Source organism: Danio aesculapii, chromosome 20, assembly GCF_903798145.1.
Source record: "Danio aesculapii chromosome 20, fDanAes4.1, whole genome shotgun sequence".
NCBI classification, from domain to species: Eukaryota; Metazoa; Chordata; class Actinopteri; order Cypriniformes; family Danionidae; genus Danio; species Danio aesculapii.
Genome location: NC_079454.1, coordinates 37,692,924 through 37,717,842, shown reverse-complemented (window position 1 = coordinate 37,717,842; position 24,919 = coordinate 37,692,924). Strand labels below are relative to the sequence as shown.

At 32.9% G+C, this 24,919-nt stretch overlaps 3 protein-coding genes across 4 annotated transcripts; 2 read left to right on the top strand and 1 right to left on the bottom strand.

The window, feature by feature from the left end:
• Nucleotide 1: 1 nt before the first annotated feature.
• slc25a27 (solute carrier family 25 member 27) lies at nucleotides 2-19,413 on the top strand. Of its 2 annotated transcripts, none has more exons than XM_056481088.1 (9): nucleotides 2-199; nucleotides 13,969-14,157; nucleotides 15,740-15,824; nucleotides 15,905-16,027; nucleotides 17,649-17,761; nucleotides 18,652-18,736; nucleotides 18,815-18,907; nucleotides 18,989-19,091; nucleotides 19,165-19,412. In XM_056481088.1, exons 2-9 carry the CDS (start codon nucleotides 14,070-14,072, stop codon nucleotides 19,234-19,236), a joined length of 762 nt encoding a protein of 253 aa, XP_056337063.1. In that variant the 5' UTR covers nucleotides 2-199; nucleotides 13,969-14,069; the 3' UTR covers nucleotides 19,237-19,412. The 2 variants fall into 2 exon arrangements, with proteins under 2 accessions (XP_056337063.1, XP_056337062.1); XM_056481087.1 differs by lacking the exon at nucleotides 2-199 and adding an exon at nucleotides 13,441-13,776 and having other exon boundaries at nucleotides 19,165-19,413.
• On the bottom strand, nucleotides 3,829-9,142 carry abracl (ABRA C-terminal like). Its single transcript, XM_056481089.1, has 3 exons — nucleotides 9,043-9,142; nucleotides 6,872-6,940; nucleotides 3,829-4,953 (listed from the first exon to the last, which is right to left on the bottom strand). The coding sequence occupies exons 2-3, from the start codon at nucleotides 6,930-6,932 to the stop codon at nucleotides 4,769-4,771; spliced, it is 246 nt and encodes an 81-aa protein (XP_056337064.1). The 5' UTR covers nucleotides 6,933-6,940; nucleotides 9,043-9,142; the 3' UTR covers nucleotides 3,829-4,768.
• A 1,849-nt stretch (nucleotides 19,414-21,262) lies between the features above and the next one.
• ptrhd1 (peptidyl-tRNA hydrolase domain containing 1) lies at nucleotides 21,263-23,398 on the top strand. Its single transcript, XM_056481637.1, has 2 exons — nucleotides 21,263-21,492; nucleotides 23,019-23,398. The coding sequence occupies exons 1-2, from the start codon at nucleotides 21,283-21,285 to the stop codon at nucleotides 23,187-23,189; spliced, it is 381 nt and encodes a 126-aa protein (XP_056337612.1). The 5' UTR covers nucleotides 21,263-21,282; the 3' UTR covers nucleotides 23,190-23,398.
• Nucleotides 23,399-24,919: the final 1,521 nt, after the last annotated feature.

Sequence of the window (24,919 nt, the reverse complement as noted above, 5' to 3'; positions counted from 1 at the left end):
TCCTGCTCTGAAGAGAGAATGTTCCTCTGGCTCCGCCTCCATCTCTGATCCAGACCCACAGCTCAAGAGTTATTAATAGCACAGACTAAGAGGGAGTCCCGAGCAGATAATCATCGACACGCTGCTAAATTTATTAGAAGTTATAAATGCTCGGCCACCGCATATGGATTCGTGAAGGATGATGGACGTGCTGTTTAAGGTGATTCGAGGTTTTAATTATTAGTTTTTAGATATTGGAGAACTATTTTAGGTTGTTTAAAGAATCTTTACATTTTTCTGGGACCCCCAGAGGACTACGAGGGAGAGGCTATAAATAAATAATCGAATAAACAATCAAACATCATGGTAAAAAAAAATCTGTACATAAAACAAACAAATAAATATGAAATAAAAGCTTAATTATTACATTAAAAATAAATATAAGCAAATTATCCAAAATGTAATACCTATTATAACAAATAAATACAAAATAGGTAAAAGAAGGTTTATGAACATGAAAATGAAACTTAACAGAAATACATATATTAAAACAAACAAATAAAGTGAGGTTAAAATAAAATGAGGTTAAAATAAAAAAAGAGTTTAGAATAAATTAGTGGAAAGTTATAAGTACCTATATAGGTACTATTATAATAATAAATTAAATTTTAATGAAAATACGGAAAGACTATGTAGGACAGGCCAGCAAAGACTTTATTGTTTGTGCAAATTAGCGAAGTTTAATATTGATAGGACTCTGATGTTGACATTCTTAAAGGTCTACAGTTGAAGTCAGAATTATTAGCCCCCCTGAATTATTAGCCCCGTTTTTTCCCCAATTTCTGTTTAACGGAGAGAAGTTTTTTTTTCAGCACATTTCTAAACATTATAGTTTTAATAACTCATGTCTAATAACTGATTTATTTTTATCTTTGCCATGATGATAATATTTTACTAGATATTTGTCAAGACTCTTTTATACAGCTTAAAGTGACATTTAAAGGCATAACTAGATTAATTAGGTTAACTAGGCAGGTTAGGGTAATTAGGCAAGTTATTGTGTAACGATGGTTTGTTCTGTAGACTATCGAAAAAATATATATAGCTTAAAGGGCTAATAATTTTGATCTTAAAATGGCTTTTAAAAAATTAAAACTGCTTTTATTCTAGCCGTAATAAAACAAATAAGAGTTTCTCCAGAAGAATAAATATTATGACATACTCTGAAATTTTCCTTTCTCTGTTAAACATCATTTGGGAAATATTTAAAAAAGAAAAACAAAATTCAAAGGGGGGCTAATAATTCTGACTTAAACTGTATATAGAATCCATTTGAACCTTTTCATTGATTTGTTGATTTGCTACCTTAAAAGTAAAACAGAAGAACTTGTTGTCTAAGATTTTAAAGACCTGCAGCAAAGTATTAAGCGTAAAAGTGCCGGGATTATCCTATTTGTATGAAAGCCAGGTGTTAAAGAAGGCCCATCAGATGACATCTAATATATCCCATCCTCTTTTTGATTCATTTCAAATACTTTCCTCAGGATCTCGGTATAGGGCCCGTTTGGCAAGGACCAACAGATTTCAAGTTTAATTTGTTCCTTGTGCGATTAATTTGCTGAATTTTAATGGAAAGATTTGCTGTTTTTTAGTACTATTAATGTTGTTTAATGTTTGTCTTACGTGTGTGGTATGATATATGAGTTGTAAATCTAGTACGCTGCAGAACAAATCGCCCCAAAATGGGGACAATAAAGTTTACAGTAACAGTAAATAAATGTATATAAATACAGTACAATAAATAGATGAAATAATGAAATTGGATAGAAACACTTCCTAATTGATTATTTCACACAATTTTAAAAATGGCAATTAATAAAATACTAAAAGAGCAAATATATCTTAAATTTAACTAATATTCTTGCTTCGACTAGTTAAAACATTATATTAAGTTTCCAGAATAATCTTTAAAAACTTAAATCCTGACAACATTCATAATAGACTAATAAACAAAAATACAGCTAATGTTATATCATTTTTGAAAGTTTGGGTCAACTATAAATGTTCTTTTTTTATGAGAAACTTGATTATATTTAGATATTAAAATTAAATCCTTCACACGACGAAGGTTATATTTGGGGATGGCATCTAGAAGATTAAAAACAAGAAATTTCCTATTAAAAAGATAGATTTAACCAGTCTCAAGGCATAGATGTTTTTTTATAAATACGAACTCAAATTTCTCAAAGTGTGATACGGTGGCTCGGTGGCTAGCATTGTTGCCTCACAGCAAGAAGGTCGCTGGTTTGAGCCCCGGCTGGGTCAGTTGGCATCTCTGTGTGGAGTTTGCATGTTCTCCCCGTGTTCCCGTGGGTTTCCTCCGCTCCGGGTGCTCCGATTTCCCCCAGTCCAAAGATGTGTTACAGGTGAATTGAATAAACTAATTTGACCGTAGTGTATGTGTGTGAATGAGGGTGTATGGATATTTCCCAGTACTGGGTTGCAGCTGGAAGGGCATCCACTGTGTAAAACATATGCTGGATAAGTTGGCGGTTCATTCCGCTGTGGCGACCCCGGAATAATAGAGACTAAGCCGAAGAAAAATGAATGAATGAACATACTTTAAAAACTTTAATCCAGGCAACATTCAGAATGGACTAATAAACAACAATACAGCTAATGTTATATAATTTTTGGACTATAAGTGTTCTTTTTTTTTTTTTACAAGAAACTTGATTATTCATTCATTCATTCAGTTTCTTTTCTGCTTAGTCCCTTTATTAATCCGGGGTCACCACAGCGGAATGAACCGCCAACTTATCCAGCACATGTTTTACGCAGCGGATGCCCTCCCGGCCGCAACCCATCTCTGGGAAACATCCATACACACTCATTCACACACTACGGACAATTTAGCCTACCCAATTCACCTGTACATGTCGTTGGACTGTGGGGGGAAACCGAAGCACCGGGAGGAAACCCACGCGAACGCAGGGTGAGCATGCAAACTCCACACACAAACGCCAACTGACCCAGTCGAGGCTTGAACCAGCAACCTTCTTGCTGTGAGGCGACAGCACTACCTACTGGGCAATGCGCAATGGGCAATGCAACTGGGCAATGCGCCACTGCATTGCCCAAACTTGATCATATTTACATATTAAAATGAAATCCTTCACACAACGAAGGTTATATTTGGGGATGGCATCTACAAGATTCAAAACAGAAGAAATTTTCCTACTACAAAGAGGCTGTAAAAAAGGCTCAGATGCATTTTAAAAATACAAAATCAAAGCTCCAAAACATCCACTGTAGCCGGCTCATTCATTTCGGAGTCAAGTGTGCAATGGACTATATGCACAGCTAGTGTAGTGTTCAACCAATGATGAACTTCCGGTGATATCTTAATATGACTACTTTCAGTTTCATTAAGTTCCTTTTACATCAGTGATGTTGTAATGTCATTCAAATATAATCAGTTAAATAGACTTAAGCATCGATTATGTTGTTAAAGACTGAAGAGACTAAAGACCGTGCAGTCGCCATCATTAGCAGCAGGCTAGCGCAGAAATTCCATTGAAAATACGAGGGTAAAATAAATTTTCATATTTTAAAGACATGGTACAGAAAAATTTAATGCAGTGCTTCTTGTTTGGTCTGATACCCACTTTATATCGTATCTCATGTTTTTTTTTTTAATATATCAGATCTTAAATGCCGCGATTTTGCATAGAACAACAATTAACCGGAAGCCCTGGGGCTGGCTGACTGAAAATAAAAGCCCATGTGCATATACCCCATTCAGTACTAGTCATAAACATAATATATTAAGTGTCCTAATCACGTTAATTTATTTATATGACTTTATTGCACTTTTAAATAAAGCGTCTCCAGCCATTTGAAAAGCAGATGAACCATCACAAGACAGAAAACACAGTAAGGACATGGTCAGAAAGCAAAAAAACATGAAAAATTTGAAGTTTAAAGTCAGTTTCAAAACGTTGAGGAAGATAAATTCCAATACCTATAAAAAGACAAATGAAAATCCCCCACTGTCATAATCCAGCGCAAAACTCCCCATTATTTAATAATTGATGAAGTTTTACTTCCTATTGCTGCTCATGTTAAGGTCTTCCTGAGCTTGAAATGGCACGAACTGCACCACTGGGAGTCCTACAGTATGTAACATTTGACCAGAGAAGAATAGCACGAGTACAATACTAAGATGTTTTCGCAAGAGCTTTATAAAACAATATCACACTAAAACAATTTTCAGTTGGTCAAATATGATTCTTTTTTGTAATATTTAATTTCAACAATAAAAAAAGTTACATACTAGTCATGTCTATCAACAAATAAGATGTTATGGCTCATATAATATGAAGGACATGACAATTATAAACATTTCACAGTACAGTACTGCAAACAACCTCATGATTACTATTTTGACTGTCCACTGCATGATCAATTTAATCAGAACTGGACGTTAGAGGTATATTCATTTTAATTAAGTTGAAAACAATGCTCATGCACACTTAAATGATATATTTTAGATGTTTTATATTAATGATATAACCATTGAGGTGTTTGAAAAAGGGAAGATTGCTACTTTACAAAAAACTGTTGTGCGAATCACTCCCCTGAGAAAGGAAGAAATGGTTGTATAAAAATACTCCAATGCATTACACAAACTTGTTACATTCTTAGATATATCAAAATGTAGCAATGGCATGTAAAAAAATGCATTTGTACTTTTTTCAGTTTGGCTTTAGAAAAGACACGGTCACATTCAGTCCTGCAGTAATACGACATCAACGTTGTCGTGAACTCCTTGCAGTAGCAGCTCGCCATCGAAAGTGATCACCTTCTTTCGCTTGGCCGCTTTCAGTGTTCCGACAAGAGCTTCAAAGAGATTGGCGCACTGGTCATCGTTAAACAAGACTCCGAATTTGACGCTGGTCTTCCCGTCTGCATCTGCGAGACAGAGAGAGTGGGTCAGGGATCACTGTAAAACATTTAGTAACAACCCTGAATGTCTCCTTTTAACATTCATGCACTTTTTAAAGCGCACCATTGAGCCGGTTGCTACTCTCTAAAATGACAGGGACGAGTCTGAGTGAATATGCAAGACAAAAATAAAACCAATGCACTTGTGTGTCGACTGACATACACTTGAAGTCAGAATTATTAGTCCACCTTTGAATTTTTTTTCTTTTTTAAATATTTCCCAAATTATGTTTTTTAACAGAGCAAGGAAATTTTCACAGTATGTCTGATAATATTTTTTCTTCTGGAGAAAATCTTATTTGTTTTATTTTGGCTAGAATAAAAGCTGTTTTAAATTTTTTAAAAACCATTTTAAGATTAAAATTATTAGCCCCTTTAAGCTATATATTTTTCCGATAGTCTACAGAACAAACCATCATTATAGAATAACTTGCCTAATTGCCCTATCCCACCTAGTTAACCTAATTAACCTAGTTAAGCCTTTAAATGTCACTTTAAGCGTCTTAAGTGTCTTGAAAAATATCTAGTCAAATGTTATTTTTTGTTATCATAGCAAAGATAAAATAAATCAGTTATTAGAAATAAATTATTAAAACTATTATGTTTAGAAATGTGCTAAAAAAAATCTTCTCTGTTAAACAGAAATTGGGGAATATAATAAACAGCGGCGCTAATAATTCTGACTTCAACTGTATGTGCACCTAAAATAGTTTTTTTTACCATTTTTATCTCGGAGTCTGGCTTGGTATCATTGATATGGCAGCAAGGTTACTTGATTATTATGCCAGAATGAGAGCATAGTTGCCATATCAGAAAATAGATAGAAAAAACTTTTCATTTTCTGTCGGTCTTAAGATCTACAGATGTGTGAAGCTTTAAATAGGAAAATAATTGAACCTCTCTGGTCATTTTTGAGTGAGATGCTAATGGTCTAATCTGATTCAATTATGTATGCTAAGCTAGTAGTGGTCATACACAAAGACCATTTGAATGGATCATAAAAGGAAAAACACCTTTAAGAATTGTGGTCATAATTGAACCAGCAATTTCTGTTTTAACTGTGCTGCCATTTCCATTGAATTCCTCATCAGGTTAAAACATGCATTATTGAGGCTGACATGTAAAGACTTATGTAAAAGCTCTTATGACAGACCTGTTACTCAATCACAATTTCTACAAGATATATTTTGAAAGTCTAATTCACATCTCAGTGTTTCAGAATCATTCATTCATTTATTCTCCTTTGGCTTAGTCCCTTCATTCATCAGCAGTTGCCACAGTGGAATGAACTGCCAACTTATCCAGCATATGTTCTTCACTTTCTTTTCAGAATAGTGATTCTGAAACAAGGACGACACACTGGCTAGCACTGTTGCCTCACAGCAAGAAGGTTGCTGGTTTGAGTCAGTTGGCATTTCTGTGTGGAGTTTGCATGTTATCCTGGTGTTCATGCGATTTTCCCTTTGGTTGCCCCCACAGTCCAAAGACATGCGCTATGGGTGAATTGAATAAACTAAATTGGCCTTAGTGTATGAGTGTGTAGGGGGGTTTCCCAGTACTGGGTTGTAGCTGGAAGGGCATCCGCTGTGTAAAACATATGCTGGATAAGTTGGTGATTCATTCAGCTGTGGCAACCTCAGATTAATTTAAATTTTCTCATTTGTAACTTAGTGACAATAATCATGTGAACGGTTTGGTACATTCCAATCATTAATATTTGGTAAATTGGTGCTACAACAAGACAGACATACAAAGACATTTTACAATTCATGTACATTTATAAGTTATCATTCCACTTAAATTATGAATTACATAATTATATAATAAAAAAGACAAATATAAGTATTTTATTTCTAACTATGGTGCCGTTCAAAAAAAGACTTACTTTTACTACCCAGTCGGCGAATCTCATCAACGAGCAGCTTGACTTCATGTTCCACATTCATTTTTGTCTCTGAAAGCATACATTCATGTTAATACTGTAAATGTCTTTTTTTTTAATCACTCTATACTGTATTGACTTACAAACTAGTCAATAAAACACTTAAGAATAGATAGTCTATTCTTGGTTCATTAGTCAAAAATAAAAACAGTTAAAACGTTAAAATATTAAAAGTGGAATACAGCTTTACAATTTCTACTGTGAAATTGGAGTTTAGGATTTTTTAGAGCAAAAACAGAAAGAAAGAAAGAAAGAAAGAAAGAAAGAAAGAAAGAAAGAAAGAAAGAAAAGAAAGAAAGAAAGATTTTTACCCTGTTTTTACACAAGATGCCTACTAGGATTACATTGAGTTTAACAATTGTTGATATAGATCATAAAACTTGTCAAGAATATTTAGGTATTTAGAAAATTTTATATTTGATGATTTTAAAAGTGACAATTTTAAAGAAACTATTTTAAAATCATTTTGCTTAATCCTCTTAAAAGACAAAAAAACAAATACAATTAAGTTATTAAATCTATATACGTCGACACATTTCTTTAAATCAATGTTTTTACTCATTTGTCAGCAACAAAATACTTTTTTAATGTATCCTTATCTTTTATAAAAAAAATTAATAAGTACATAAAAATAGTACTTCATTATTTTTTTTATACAAAAGTGCAATGCGCATAAACAAGAATACAAAAATATTATTTCACCCTCATTTTGACATTTTCTCACAAAGTTTAATGTATTTTTTAATTCAATGCTATGTCAGCAACCAATGCTATTTTCGTGGCAAGAACGATTCAATAATAAATATACAATAAAAAACAACAAACAAATGAATACATAAATGAAATAAGATGTTTAGTGTTAAAACATGATAAAAACATTCTACCATTTTTCCTGGTATCACTTTGTTAAAAATGTCCTTAAGAGAGTTCATTTCAATAATAAAAAAAAAGCCTTATGGAATCATTAAAAGCAGAACAGTCCAGTAAAATGTGTTTTACAGTAAGGGGTGTTGTGCTGTACAAATATTGAGTGGGGTCTTCATCTTTAGGGAAAAAGGCATGGGTTAATCTTGTATGTCCGATACGACATCTGGTAAAAATAAAAAAAATGTAAAAATCACCTGATCAAATCTAGTCTTAAAAATAAGATTTCAGGTCGCATTTCATACACATTATTATTTTATTATTTTCCAATGCATCCCACTCCTCTTGCCACTTATTTAAAATGTAAATGTTGATAAAAGGTCTCTGAAGGAGTAATTTCTCACAAAGTTTATAAAACCCTGAAGTGGACATGTTATTTGCATTTAACATACTTTCTGTATATATCAAATCTACTTTTGGACATTTTATTTGATGCTGACTTACAAAATAGCACATCTTTCGACTTAAGTTTGAATATGTAAATGAGTAAGCTTGATGCAAGTTTGCATATGTAAACGTTTTAGTCAAAAACCAAACACTGGAATAATAAACAATAGTTCTTTTATAGAGTCATAATCAGTCTTGCTTGGATTACAATAAACAATACACGTGCTGAATAAACTGCTAAAGTGATTTAGACAAGCACGTTCTATTCACGCTTTACGCGCCCTCTCTGGACGCGCTGGGAACTGCAACGCCGCACCCTACCGGCTTATTGCAGATGCTGACCATTCAAAGACTATAATTACTTACCTAGAATTTTGATATAGAAAATAATACGCGTGGCCTCCATTTTTAACACCATATCGTAAGATAAAAACATAACGAAGCGTAAAAAATAAACGCGGGCACGAGTATCACAGAGCACGAGGATTATCATTTGATCAAAGCAATGCGGAAGTGCCAATCTTGACACTGAAAGTGGAAGAAATACGATAAACATTGTATCGAAGTGAACTAGAAATCACACATAGTTTAAATTTGATCATCACATACAATCAATTCCGTTTAATACACACGAATAAATGATCTAACAAACACTTTTGGTTTGAGGCATTCACAAGCACCAGAGCTTGAATATAGATTGCGGATTATTAATTCATAACTCTATTGAGAAAACATGTTCTCGCATACATATTTGATTAACAATGTAAACCATTTCAAAGGAGTTTTATGTTCAACCTACTTACCTCGGTGGTTTTGTGCCGCCGCTCTGCAGACTATAGGCTGATTGAAATGAGAAAGCACTACCTTAGATGGCTTGGTGAGTGTGACGTCACATTCAACCACTCTGTTATAGGTTAACCTAGTTACAATGTAATTTGTTAACCTACAATGAATTTTTGGGGATACATTTGGAAAGGAGCTGCCGTAAATGAATGCCTCTTGGATGGCAAAAAATAAGCTGTACAGTCTGTATAAGAGCTTCTGGACGTAATGTTTGATTGTATATATAAAAGACTGACATAAAATAATATGGTTTATCCCTTTAACTGCCTGCTTTACCGCTTTCCAAATTTTCAGATATTGAGAAAGAATGTTCATTTTGTAAAAACAGTGAGGAATCCTTATGTCACTTATTTGTTGATTGTCAGAGAGTGCAATTATTTTGGAAAGACTATGACTAAGATTATTCTGGTAAAAATAATATGTTGATAACACTGAATGCAGAAGAAATTATTTATTTTGAAAATGGTGATAAAAATATTAACAATTTAGTTAATTTTATTATTTTAAATGGTAAATTCTTTATCCACAAATGTAGACTTTCAAAATGCCCTCCTTTGTACAAGGTTTTTGTCAACGAACTTGTTCTGTTAATGAAGTCTCTCAAAGCTGTGAAAAATGTAAAAGCTCTGTCTATTGTAAGCTATTATGAATCTGTTTCTGGCGTCTTGTGAATGTCTTCCATTTGTTTTTGTTTTGTGTTTTTTGTTTTATTTGAATTTCTATTATCTTTGGAATTTTTGTTTGTTGCCTGTTTTTCTGTATTCGTACATTACTAATCCACTAATTTATTAAAAATAAATTAATAAATTTGCTCTACCAAATGGTTGACCATATTTTGACTGTTTTAAATAATGACTGTTTAAAAATGGTTTACATACACAGCATTGTTGGTTAACAAAAAAACAAACAAAAAAAAAATCAAACAAACATAATATTGTTGCACTACTACACTTGATTTTGGTTTTATTGTAAAAAAGAAAGAAAAGAAAAGAAAAGAAAACGTGTTAAACAAGAATCTAAAATATTTTATGGCATACTTCAAAAAATAATGATGATTTAGTATTCAAAAATGTTTTATCTTGATTATTTCTTTAAAAATAAACTGGTCTTTCACTTCATATTTTCAGAGTTTTCATAGTAAACGTATTAATTCCTTTACTTTTACCATAAACCGACATATCCACCATTTGGTAGAGGATGATATTTTAGAAATTATAGGATGTGTTACAGTTTTTCTCAGTTGCTGTGGTACATTTTTCAGATCAGAATTGAAATTTGCATTTCTCAAAACAACGCATACAAATTACAAAACACCATTGATTACCTGCAAAAGCCAGTCGATTGCTCAAAATCCTTACCTCTCTCAAAACTACATTTCTGTGTCAATGAATGTGTCTGTGCCATCAGAATAACAAGTTCTTGTGTCATTGTGTGTGGATAAGACAGTGAAATGACTTAGTCATGTTGTCAATATAACAGTGTACTTTGGAGGGATGGTCTGATGTAAACTATGGCTAATTTTTATTTATTAATTTATTTATTTTTGCTCTTTGTACTGTAATCTGTTGCCAGATCATGTCATTGTGATACAGAGAGAAAAATACAGCACTGCATAGCACAAAGAAAAAACAAAACAAAAGCAGAAATGTGAACATAGAAAAATGCATTATGACTAAATATTTATATAACTATAAACTTGTTCAGTCAATTTGCATGTGAAGACTTATGCCATGAACAAACGATGAAATGTTATGGGGGTGAGACTACAGTATTTAACAGAGACCAAAATAATCAATTTTGATCAACATGACATAAGCAATTGATAATTTAGGAAACATCAGAGAATTTCACATAATCATTTGCATGGACGTACTCAAACATTTGCAACTTGTTCAGAGAAATGAGAAACTGCTTTTCTGATGTGCACAAGTGACACAATGATCTGAAGATTGAACAGGTAGTTTTGAGAATTTCAATTCTGATCTGAGGAATGGACCAAAGCGACTGAGAAAAACTGAAGTGTAAACTGTAATGCATTAAGTGTGTTAACTAGCGACATTAAAAGTTAAGAAATGCAATACAATTTTTTTTTTCTTGGTGGGGCAGTTAAAGGGTTAAATGAACAGTTCACCCAAAAACTACAATTCTGTCATCATTTATTCACCCTTTACTTGTTTCAAACCTTTATGAGTTCCTTTTTTTCTGTTAAACACAAAAGATGTTTTGAAAATGTTGGAAACCTGTACGACTTCCATAATAGCCTATTTGTTTATCTTACTATGGAAGTCAATGGTTACAGTTTCTAGTTCTCTTCAAATTATATTCTTTTGTGTTCAACAGAAGAAAGAAACTCATAAACGTATGGAACCACTTGAGTAACTAGTGAGAAAATGTTCATTTTGGAGTGAACTATCTTTTTAAACACAAAAGAAGATGTTTTGAAAATGTCGGAAACCTGTAACCGACTTCAGTAATATTTAAGTCTCCTACTATGGATGTCAATGGTTGGGCTATCAGTTTCCAGTTCTCTTCAATATTATATATATATATATATATATATATATATATATATATATATATATATATATATATATATATATATATATATATATATATATATATATATATATATATATATATATATATACCTAAATATTTTGGTAATATTTTACAGTAATTATTGTTTTAACGTCATAATAATGATCAACGAGGAGTAATTAAGCCTATTTTATAGTATTGTGTATTATTGCACTTTGTACAGTACGTGAAATGTCATCTACTGAACACAAGATGGCAGTATAACGCCATTACAGTTTTTCTCAGTCGCTTTGGTGCATTTCTCATAACACTATTTACATTTGCACAACAATTAATGCATTTCTCAAAACAATTAGTCATTTGTGCACATAGTAGCAGTTTCTCATTCCTTCCAACTAATTGCAAATGCTTTTAGACATGCATCAATTGCTTTCATACAACTCTCTGCTGTTTTATAACATTATCATTCGCTTATGTCACGTCAGTCAAAATTAACTTGTGAATGCTCAATAGTCATTCCATATTAAACTAATAGTCCTCATTTCATTACTTGAGTCATGACATACAAAAATGCTGAACTATTGGAACTAGTTGTCAAAATCTGTCCAGCTCATTTTATTAAAAAAAGTTTTTTTTCTTCTGAAAATGTCTTCTAAATTGGACAATTTCATGAATGATTTTCAGACCTATGTATGTTGTAGGTTCAATATGTTCTGCAATATTGTTTACAGTTGTGCACAGCTCTACCCAAAGGGAGTTTATATTTGTTGTAAATAAGGGTGTTTTTATTCTTTAGCTGTGAATAAATTGCAAAGAGCATAAAAATGTGAAACATACATATTCAGTGTCTCAAATACCTCAAAAAAATGCAGTGATGTCTAACTTTACTGTAGTTCTCAAATGGCTGTGCAAATAGTATGTAGTGCTGTCTAGAGCATTTTCAGGAAGTGTCACCAAAATCTTGAAACAAAATCTTCACCAAAAACTTTTTTGCATTGGAAAAAATGTACAGAGTAAACTGTCATGATGAAAACATGATAAAGCCATTTGACTATCTTGTTCATAAACAATGCTGTCAGGACTTTCATCTTGATGACACTGACACTTTCATTAACATGAATATTTTGAGGAATGAGCTATCCATTTTGAGCAAGTAACACGCTTTTGCAGGTTATCAACTAGGTTTTGCAGTTTGTACTAATTGTTTTGAGAAATGCATCAACTGTTGTGCAAATGTAAATAGTTTTGTGAGAAACAGATAGATAGATAGATAGATAGATAGATAGATAGATAGATAGATAGATAGATAGATAGATAGATAGATAGATAGATAGATAGATAGATAGATAGATAGATAGATAGATAGATAGATAGATAGATAGATAGATAGATAGATAGATAGATAGATAGATAGATAGATAGATAGATAGATAGATGATTATTTTCAAACACTGTATGGAATTTCATCTACAAAACACCAGATGGCAGTATAAAGCAATACTTTTTATTTGTTTAGTACTGCTCATTTATCTAAGATTACTGCTAATTTATAACTGAGAAAAGAAAATTTAGGCTTACTATTAATAACAGAAAAAAATCTAATAAATATTACAGACAGACAGACATTCATCAATAAAAAATTCAGACAGAAACATTCAGACATTCATCAATAAATAAAAAATAATAATTCAGACAGATTCAGAGCGTGCTACAATCTGTCGAAAGGCGCATGCGTACAAAAATGACGGGCCGTCCTTACGCAATAAGCTCGACTTACGTATGTCTGATTGTGCCCATTTTGTGTGGAGTAGTGTGGGAATTGTGGTTTTCTGTGCCCGACACTTCTTTTGTAGTTTATAACGCTGTGCGTAATTACGTAAGGGGGTCGGTAACTACACCGTCCAACCGGCTTGGCTGAAAAAGAAACGGGTTCGCCTCTTATTAAAGGTCGTAGTCCTGTCTTGAGCTGTGTCAACACTTGAGCATGCACTCCAGGCTCGTGGTTCTTTTGGGACGTAGTTAAATTCAAATATATATATATATTTCATTTGGAAATCAGAAGACACTTGTAATGTCTCATTTACAAGAGAATTCGCGGTGGCCCCGACTTTCAAAGTTCACTTTATCAGCCTGTGCTGCTGCTGTGGCAGAATTAGGTAGATACATTTACGTTCATTAATTTAGCAGACGCTTAAGCTTTGTAGTTAAACAAATATATAGATGTATAATTAAATAAATGTATCTTTGCGCAAATAATATATATGTTTGTATTAATTGATTTCTACCTAATGTATTTGAATATTTTTTGAGTCTACTTTCTCTGTATTTTTATACAATTTTTGTTTTAGTCACATTCCCCCTGGATCTTACCAAAACCAGACTCCAGATCCAGGGTGAAGGCAGATCTGGAAAGAATGGTGGAAGTGTACGGACTCAGAAATACAGGGGCATGTTGAGCACAGCTGCAGGTATAGTGCGAGAAGAGGGGCCCTTGAAACTGTGGCAAGGGGTCACACCAGCTATCTACAGACATATAGGTAACATGTTATGAACTTTATTAACAACTAATTTAATCCACAAACCAAAATCTTAATTAACTTAATCTTCAACTGCATGTGCAAAAAAAGCCAAAGTTCTTACAATTATTTACTATGAATACTGTTATAATGGTGAGTCATGCTCAGGTGCGGCTTTAGTGATTTTAGGGCCCAAAACAATTCCAGCCAAGGGGCCCAAAAGTTCTAAAATGCACCTTTTGTACTTTAAATTTTTTATAATAATTATTATTATTATTTTTATGTTTTTTTTCTCATACAATTTAATCTTGTTTTCTACATTTTATCTTAATGCAATATAATAATAATAATAATAATAATAATAATAATAATAATAATAACATGTAAAGCACCTTTAAAACTTCTGAAATTATTAGTTTTTTTAAGATGAATTCACAACTAAACATAATAAATGAACTATTTCATTTACTGATTTGACTGCTAGACTGGTCCATGATTGAAGGTGGGGGACACATTTGCGCAGATGTAGTAATAAAAAAATGTAGACCCCCACCGTACAAAATATGATAGAAAACAATGTTATATATAATTTATAGTATCATTTATACTTCTAGGTATTTATTTGGGGGCCCTTAGATTTCCTGGAGCCCTAAGCGGCTGCTTACCCTGCTTATTGGTTAAATCCGCCCCTGGTCATGGCTAAGATATATATAAAAGAAGTTATATATATATATATATATATATATATATATATATATATATATATATATATATATATATATATATATATATATATATAGTTAAAACATATTAATAAAAGAAACTGTTATATGATAAATATATAAACCGGGTATTCCTGTTGTATCACAAATGCACCTCCTATTAAAAATCCCAATCCAGACCTCTATGAGATTCTTTTTTTTCTGTTAAACATAAAAGAAGATATTTTAAAGAATGTTGGAAATATTATATATTATATTATATTATATATTATAAGAAACTTTGCAAGTACATCTCAGCTTACACTAAACCTAACAGTCTACTTATAATCTAATGAGAATTAGTTGGCATGTACAGTAGGTGCAATGAAACTTAAATTCAACAAACGGACAATCAAAATAAAGTGGGACCAAATAAATAAATAAATTTAAAAAATAAATAATATATATATTTGTAGGGTATTACCTAATGTCAACATAATCAATAAAGGGGTACCATATCTTATAGAGTATCTAATTTTTTTTCAGGACAAGAATAAAGGTGGGTGGAAGGGGATCTTTCCATTTAAGCAGAATTGCTCTGCACGCTAATAAAGAAAAAAAGGCAAGAATCTTACACTTTGACGCAGAGAAACATGAGTCTTCTGGGGTGATTCCAAATAATGCCACAATTTCCTGCTCTAATTTGTATTGAAGCACAACAGAAAGGGTATTAAATATTGATCTCCAAAGGTTTTCTAATTCTGAGCAAATCCAGAATGTGTGCATTACAATTTTTGTGTAAAGTTAATTAGTTTTAAAGCTGTGTTTTTAATATATGCAAGTTGTGTATGTAGATAAAATACTGACATTTTAAATCTATTTCTGACCTTTAAAATCTTCAGTGTATTCAGGCGGCAGGATGCTGGCCTATGAACAGATGAGGGAATCTGTCTTGGGAAAATCTGGAGATGGCATTTTTCCAGTTTGGTGAGGGAAGAAAACATGTCTGAAATGTGACAGAACCGTGATTAAAGAAGGGCTCAGCACGTGTCCTGTTATGTTCACAGGAAAGCAGTGATCGCCAGTATGATATCAGGTGCTTTGGGTCAGTTCATAGCTAGTCCAACTGACCTAGTGAAAGTTCAGATGCAAATGGAGGGCAGGCGACGACTAGAAGGGAAGCCGCCGAGGTGAGACATCAATTTTAACTGATAAGTCTTCTGTAAAAGGCTACTTGTTCTAAATGTTTTTAAGAGAAGCCTATTCTGCTCACCAAGATTGTATTTACTTGATCAACGATACAGTAAACTGAAGCAAAATGTGAAATATAACCATTTAAAATAACTGTTTTCTTTCTGAACGTACTTTAAAAGCTTTTTTTTTTCATTACTTCACTGTCACACGATCCTTTAGAATTTAATATTAATATCAGTGTTAAAAACTCTTGGGCTTCTTCATATTGTTATGGAAACCATGAAATAGTACTAAATTAAATTGTTAATTAAATCAAATTCCATAAACAAATGAAGCTGTTCAAGACTGAAGACATTTATAATGTACAACAAGAGATTTGATTTTAAATACTGTTATTTTAGGCCAAAATGTGTTTCTAAGGCAGCACAGTGGCTCGATGGTTAGCACTGTTTGCTCACAGCAAAAAGGACGCTGGTTAGAGTCCCAGCTGGGCCAGTAGGCATTTCTGTGTGAGGTTTGCATGTTCTCCCCGTGTTGGTGCGGGTTCCCCACAGTCCATAGACATGCGTTATAAGTGAATAGGATGACCTAAATTGGCGGTAGTGTATGAGTATGTGTGAATGAGAGAGTGTATGGGTGTTTTCCAGTACTGGGTTGCGGCTGGAAGGGCATCCGGTGCGTAAAACATATGCAGGAATAGTTGGCAGTTCATTCCGCTGTGGCATCCTTTAGATAAATAAGGGACTAAGCCAAAGGAAAATGAATAAATGTGTTCCTAAAAAGTAAACTGTATCAAGTTGCCATCAAAGAGTGAAGGATTCATGATTGATAATTATAAGAACCATTAGTAATGATGATTAATAATAATAAAGACTGGAGTGATGATGCTGAAAATACAGCTTTGAATCACAGCAATAAATGAAATCTGAAATTTTGTGTGCACTGGATATATCTGCAAACGAAGGGGAATAAGAGGGTGTATTTTTTTGTAAGTATTTTTGCGCTATTTCCCTCATCTTTCACTAGCAGCAAACTAATGGTTGGAGGGGGGTGGATAAGCATATTTTGCCCAAGCCATCAAACTGACATCACCAGAGAAGGATTGCCATTCCAGAGCAGAAGCAAATGGTCTTTTTTTTTAAATGAATGTTTTCAAAATCAAACTGTTTTTTTTTTCCAGTGGATTAACTTTAATTTTAACCGATTAATTGTTCACCATAAGACTAACAATGTGTGCTAGCAAACAAAAAACATTGCATGTTGTAATTTAATGCAGACTTTAAACTACATACAATAAGAAAACAGTCATTTTAAATCAGTTTAATATTCCACAGTTTTACAGTATTTATAACCAGTTTTAGGTGTCCACCAACGCATTTTATTTCCCCAAGGCAAGCAGTTGTTGTCAATGAAAGCACTGTGTTTTTAAGGTGCTAAGTGGTCTGCGTATTTTAAGAGCTCTGACAGAGACAAGTTCACAGCAGAGCATTTTTAGAAAAGCACTGAGGTTTCCAAAAAACGCTTCACATGAATATACTACTTTTAAATATATTTTAATAATCCTACTTATCCCAAACCAGTTTTACCAGTAACGTGTGTGTTCTTTCAAACCGACAGAGTGCGTGGAGTTTATCATGCTTTTACAAAGATTGTTGCACAAGGAGGAATACGAGGTCTTTGGGCCGGATGGGTTCCCAATGTTCAGAGAGCCGCACTGGTCAATCTAGGAGGTAAAGAAGTCATAAATGTGACCCAGGACTACAAAAGAGCATCTGAGAGCTGATTAAATAAGCTTTCCATTGATGTATGGGTTTTTAGGAGAGTGAAGGATTTGGCCAAATACTAAGAAAATCCAGTTTAAAGTTGTCCAAATTAAGTTATTGGCAATGCATATTGTTAGTTATAAAGTTTAAATATATTGACTGTAGGAAATTTACTAAATGTTCTCATGGAAGATTATTTTTACTTAAAGTGGACCTTTTAACAAGATGTAAAATAAGTCTTTAATGTCTCTAGAGTGTGTTTACGTGATGTTTCAGCTCAAAATAACATACAAATAATGTATAATGCAAATAACTCTTTTAAACTTCCCCTTTTAGGCTTTGATTCAAATTGTGCCGTTTTTGATGACTGTCACTTTAAATTCAAATGAGAATGTTCTCTCAGCCTCTTTTCAAAAGAAGGCGGAGCTTCGTGGCAGATTTAAAACTAATGGTGGACAGCTGCTCCTCACTCAAGGCTGTCCATGCTAATGAGGGAGAGATAGTCACTATATTGGGTGGGGCTTTCCCCCTCTGATGACACATACAACGTGATGTCAATCAAAGTTCTTCGTCAGACTGTTTTTATGAAGTGTGATTATAAAAAATAGAATTAATTCATTTTTACAATTAGAGGCTGGCTATATTTTGTGTTTAAATCCCTTATAAAACAGATTTTTCCATAATAGGTCCACTTTAAGATTCGAATGATTTTTGAAATTGATAGTTTTGACTCATACATTGTATTGCCATTTACCCATGCAACATTAGACTGGTTTTGTGGTCCAGGTTGACAAATGTTACAAAAATCTCCTGACATTTTCAACATTGAATCTTTTTAATCTTGATTTGACGTTTAGACCTCATGACGTACGATACAGTAAAACATTTTCTGCTGAGAAACACCTCCATACCGGACAACAGCATCTGTCATGGATTGTCAAGGTGAAATTCTGTTGCGCTGCTGATGTTGACAGAAATAATAACATCACGTTTAATAGTTTGTTTCAAAACATTTCCTAGCATTTGCTCGGGATTGGTTGCGGCTACTATGGGAACACCGGCGGACGTAGTGAAAACTAGAGTCATGAACCAGCCTCGGGATTCAAACGGGAGGTTTGTTTAGTGTATTGTGTGTAGTTTTAATATATTGAACACTTTATTGTTTATAATGGGGTTTTATTCTTCTGTTTGAAGGGGTCTTCTCTACAGATCTTCTACTGACTGTCTGGTTCAGTCGGTCCGAAGAGAAGGATTTTTTTCTCTCTATAAAGGATTTCTTCCAACTTGGTTTAGAATGGTAATGTGATTTTGAATTATTCAAGTTGTTTTATTCTCACTTCTTGTTATTCTAACTGTGTTTTTGTTCGCAGGCTCCCTGGTCTTTGACGTTTTGGCTTACATTTGAGCAACTGAGACGAGCGATGGGAATCAGCTCATTTTAATCATTTTTATTAAGTGTTTCTTTAATTTGTACCTTTAAACTGTTACTTGCTGACATTCCACTCTTTATTCAATTGCTGGGCACTAATATGAGGTAAAATACTTCATTGTTTGATCACTGTTGTAGTTTTGATTGTATGTTTGGGAGAAAATACAGGGTTTCTTGGAGAAACTATTTTAGCAAAAAAATAAATAAAAATGGTACAGACCTTTGTTGTTTGTGGTCTTTTTTAAAATATTTTAGTGTTGGGGAAAATGTATTAAATTAGACTCTAAAGTCACTTTTTTAAAATAGCTAAATGTGTGGTTTAGTTACATTTCAAGGAAAGTAATGTTAAATTATGTGTTATTTTTGAGATTTTTTTTCTTTAAGAGTAAGATAGGCTTAAAATTGTCATTTTTAGAAAGAGGTTATTTAATAATGACTGGATTAATACCACTGTTGTGGTTAAAAATGTAGAAACAAAAGCATCCTAAACTGGTTTAAGTGGGTTTGCTGGTCTTGACTTGTTTAATCTAGTTTCCCAGTCTGGCAAAAACGGGCCATTTTAATATTGGAATGTGTCTGTATATTTTAAATTAGCTTTAAATTTATGTTATTATTTTATTATAATTAAAGTTAATGTAAGTTTTTGTATTTTAAATACAGTTGAAGTAAGAATTATTAGCCGCCCTGTTTTTCTCCCAATTTTTGTTTAACGGAGAGCAGATTTTTTTCAGCACGTTTCTGAAGATAATAGTTTTAATAACTCATTTCTAATAACTGATTTATTTTATCTTTGCTATGATGGCAATACATAGTATTTTACTATATATTTTTCAAGACACTTATACAGCTTAAAGTGACATTTAGAGGCTTAACTAGGTTAATTAGGCAGGAAAGGGTAATTAGGCAAGTTATTGTATAACGATGGTTTGTTCTGTAGACTATTGAAAAAAATATATATAGCTTAAAGGGGCTAATAATATTGACCTTAAAATGGGTTTAAAAAATTAACAACTGCTTTTGTTCTAGCCGAAATAAAATTTTCCCCAGAAGAAAAAATATTATCAGACATACTGTGAAAATTTACTTGCTTTGTTAAACATCATTTGGGAAAAATTATAAAAAGAAAAAAATTCAAAGGGGGCTAATAATCCTGACTTCAACCGTATATACACATGTATTTTATATGGACATACAGTTGAAGTCAGAATTTTCAGCCAACCTGTGAAATCTGTGAAGTCTTTTAGAAATATTACTCAAGTGTTAATGAAGATAATATTTTTTTCCAACACATTTCAAAACAATAGTTTTAATAACTAATTTCTGATTATCTATTTTTTTTCTCTGCCATGGTGACTGCACATACTATTTTTCTACTTACTTTACAAGATACTAGTATTTAGCTAAAAATGTAATTATGTTAACTAGGCAAGCTTGATTACGGTTCTTTAAACAATCAAAAAAACCACAATGGAGCTAATCATATTGACCTTAATTTATTATTATCATTTTTATAAATTAAAACTACATTTATTCCTGCCAAACTAAAAGAAATAAGGCATTCCCCAGGGAAATGTGTGTGTGTGTGTGTGTGTGTGTGTGTGTGTGTGTGTGTGTGTGTGTGTGTGTGTGTGTGTGTGTGTGTGTGTGTGTGTGTATGAAAAACTGTGGAAATGTCCTTGGTCTGCTATTCATTTAGACTGTATATAGCCTGGAAGACCAGCTAAAACTTAAGTCTGTAATTGATATTTAACTATAAACTGGTATTTTTAACCTCTAAACACTGCACTTTTTCATATATTTATTTGAAAATTTTGTGATGAGCAACTTTTTCCACTTGTAGAAATTGTAGATTTTTGCCTCAGGCAGTCCGAAATAACTAACAAATGTATTATACCAACATGAGAGCAGTTTTATGTAGTATTATTATTTGTAGAATGTGTTGTTGTAATATTTCGAGTCCTAAAATACCCACTAGAGGGCAACCAATCAAAGTAATTTTACTCGGAACGTAAACAACATCTCATTTCCGGTCTGGCGATTTTTTTTCACGTTGAGCAAAATGGCAACGCCGGGCAGCGGCTCGTCCAGGCGTTTAGTTCAATATGTGATCGTCCGGTCAGACCTGATCCACAGTTTATCGTGGCCTTTAGGAGCGGTTATAACGCAAGCCTGTCACGCGGCCACTGCAGCCATTCATTTACACTACAAGGATCCTGACACTCAGCAGTATCTGGCGGAGCTGGACAGCATGCATAAAGTAGTGCTGCAGGTCAGTTCTGTTGTCCAGTAGTGTTAACCGTATTAACATAATTAAGATTCAAACATGTACGTACATATATTTTAAATGCTATTAATTACAATATTACTAATAATATATGCACAATCACAATTTTGAAGGATATAAACAATAACAATGGTCCTAACGTATTCTCGGTGTTACATTTTTAATTTCCTTAGCTTTAAATAATCCAATAAGGTCTACATATTAATGTATAACGCCGTGGCAGCTCTTTTAACGTTAAGATGCCTCTTGTTACAGTTTTGAACTATTTTGACAATAAGCAGGATATGATGGGGCAGTAATGGGCAGTAACATCACCAAATGAAAACGGTCTATATACACATTCTGAAGTGTTTTTGAGAAGTGTTTAGTTCATAGCAGAGTGCTGGAAATCCTGAAGAATGCTTGATTTTAATATAGTGTTTTCAAGGTTAGAAAAGTGCTTGGATTTTAAACAAAGTGCTTGAAGGTGCTTGAATTTGAAATTGCATTGCTTTCATAATAATTTGTTACCTTACGGAGTAATTTTCCTTTAGCTTAAAATGAATTTGCACATAGCGAAAACCATTTGACAGGTGGGACATTTGCTATTAAAACAGTACTTTATTCCTAACCGAAAGTAATATTGACAATAATAAAAAGTAATATTGATGAAAGCTTACAAACTATGGCTTCCACATTTGGTGACTGATTTTCGAAACAGTTGACATTGGAACAGTTTATTAATTTGCAGCAGGAATATTCTCTGACTCATGAGGATTTAATTTGTTACATGACTTTTGAATAGCGGTGGACATGAAACTTTGGTACTACACCCAAACACAATCTGACTGTAAGCTCATTTTTTGAGAAATCAACTTTAGGTTGAAAAAGACCAAACGTGAAAAGACACTTCATCCAATAACTGAACTTTTTATTTATTTATTTTTTTTTTACCGTTTGTGGGTGATCTATTTCAATAAATCTATGCTCCAAAGTATTCAACAATTTAAGTTGAAATGTCATATTGTTTTTTTAAACTAGCACAATGGATTTAAATGTGAAAAAGTACATACAGCAAATATAAATGTCATTTTTGGTGGTTGTTAGGTGCTGAAAAAACATAAAAATGCACCTTGGATGTGCTTGAAAAGTGCTGGGATTTGAAGTTGGAAAAGGTGTAAGAACCCTGACGCTAGGAATGTCATTTCAGATTTACCAGTTTAGCCTGTGGAATTAATGGAATTTAATTACATTTCTTTGAATTTGCTTTGATGATTGAATTGTAAAATCAAAATATTTATTTATAAGAAAACAACAAAAGAAAATTACAGTGAAATTTTCTAACACAAACGAATTATACTTGCATAAATGGCAGTAGGTTTGACTTTGAATGTACTGTTTATCATTAAAAAAAGTCACAAAATTTGGTGAAATAAACAAAACAACACTGGTATGACTTGATAATTAAACAGGTTTTTTGATAGCTGAAGGTGAACTTTAAACTTTAAACATAGATATTTTTTTCCTCACAGGCACCGGACGAGGTCTCTCTGTCCACTCTCTCCAGTACTCTAGAGGAAAAAGACATCGCACATAAACTGTGGATGGAGCAGCCGGAGAACATCCCCACATGTTTGGCACTGAAACCGTACCCTAAAGAGACTGTGCAGCCCTATCTGAAAAAATTCAAGCTTTTCAAATGACCTCTCAACATAAAGACTCCTCACAGGAGCACGTGTCAAGAGGAAAGAACTTTACCATCACGTCTTTGATTTTCTACATCATGTGTTGTTAATATCTGCACAATAGGATGGTGATTGAAATGAAGACTGAACGTCTTTATTCTGCATATTGGGATGTACTTTTTGTTTATGATGGAAACAAACGTAATAAAGTGTTCTGATGACTTTGACCCACCTGAAGAGTTTTTGAAATGAACAAAATATTTTAATTAATTAATGACTAATAATGCAAGACTGACATATAGCTTGAATCATGTGGAGAAGTTTAAAATAATTAAATAAAGTTCAGGGACAAGTACTGAGAGCTATTAACTGAGTCTTTTTAGTGAATCTTTAAGCAAGTCGTGAAAATCGATTCTTAAGTAAATAATTTTTTTTACGGTTAGTTTAAGTGAATTAAAAAGCTGGTGATTTAGTGCTGGTGATTTAGTGAATCAAAAAGTTCATTATGACCAATTGTGCCTGATTCTAAAACAAATGACTCCTTTAAACTCGTTCTTTTGAGAACCAAAATGTTTCTTCATCACCAGCAAATCTTGAATGATTTCCATGAGCCAGTTCATTTGAGTGAGTCAAAAAGTTCCCTCTTGAATAGCAAAGTTTGATTCTTGAGCCAATTAAGTTTATGAGCCAGTTATTTAGTGAATCAAAAAGTTCATTATGAATAATTGAGTTTAATTCTAAAACATATGACTCATTTAAGGCTGTTCTTTTAAGTGAATCAAAAGGCTTCATCACCAACAAATCTTGATTCTTATATGAATGACTCTCATGATCCAATTTCTTTGAGTGAGTCATATAGTCATACAGTTACATAGTGAATCAAAATCTTCATTATGACCAATTGAGCTTAATTCTTTTAAGTGAATCAGAAGGACACAACATAACAAGTGAGCTTTATTTCTAAGTGAATAAGTTCCACAAGCTGGTTCTTTATAGTAAATCAAAGTTTCATGATGACTAGCGATGCTAGATGCTTGAGTGAATGACTCCTAAGAGCCAGTCCTTTTTAGTGAACTATAATTACATCATGACCAGCGAAGCTTTATTCTTGTTCATGACGTTCACTATGACCAATTGAGCTTGATTCTGAAACAAATGATTGTTTTGAACGGATTCTTTTAAGTGAATCAGAAAGTTACATCATTGCAAGTGAGCTTTATTTCTGAGTGAATGAGTTCTATGAACAGGTTCTTTTAAGTGAATCTAAAAACATCATGACAAGCTCAGTTTAATTTTTGAGCAAAAGATTTGATTCATTTTAGTGCATCAAAACAATATATGAATCAAAACGATGTAATCGCAGCAAGTGAAGCTCATTCATTGTGCAATTGTTTTCATCTTTAATTTATTTAACGATGCCAAAACGGATAAGATGAGCCGGTTATTTTTAGAAAATCCAAAAATAGATTGAAACAAATTAAGATGAATTCTTGAGCAAAAGACTCCTATAAATGTTTCTTTTTGATGAATCAAAAAGTGACTTCACGTCATTTAGGTTCATTTGTGGTTAAACGACTCATACGAGCAGGTTCTTTTTAGTGAATCCAAAAACACATTGTACCAAACAAGGCTTAATTCTTGAGCGAATTACTCCTGAGTTGTTTTTATAGTAAATCAAAAAGTCACTTCACACCAATAAGCTTCATTTCTGAGCGAATGACTCTAATGAGCTACAGTCCTTCTTATCG

What these genes read in the sequence shown, in the direction of transcription:
- slc25a27 (XM_056481087.1), top strand. Translation starts at nt 13,692, where the DNA reads ATGTCTCATTTACAAGAGAATTCGCGGTGGCCCCGACTTTCAAAGTTC. An exon ending in AGCTATCTACAGACATATAG is followed by an intron (nt 14,158 to 15,739) that starts GTAACATGTTAT and finishes TAAAATCTTCAG; the next exon opens with TGTATTCAGGCGGCAGGATG. An exon ending in CGCACTGGTCAATCTAGGAG is followed by an intron (nt 17,762 to 18,651) that starts GTAAAGAAGTCA and finishes TTTGACGTTTAG; the next exon opens with ACCTCATGACGTACGATACA.
- ptrhd1 (XM_056481637.1), top strand. Translation starts at nt 21,283, where the DNA reads ATGGCAACGCCGGGCAGCGGCTCGTCCAGGCGTTTAGTTCAATATGTG. An exon ending in TGCATAAAGTAGTGCTGCAG is followed by an intron (nt 21,493 to 23,018) that starts GTCAGTTCTGTT and finishes TTTTCCTCACAG; the next exon opens with GCACCGGACGAGGTCTCTCT.
- abracl (XM_056481089.1), bottom strand. Translation starts at nt 6,932, where the DNA reads ATGAATGTGGAACATGAAGTCAAGCTGCTCGTTGATGAGATTCGCCGA. An exon ending in TCGCCGACTGGGTAGTAAAA is followed by an intron (nt 4,954 to 6,871) that starts GTAAGTCTTTTT and finishes TCTGTCTCGCAG; the next exon opens with ATGCAGACGGGAAGACCAGC.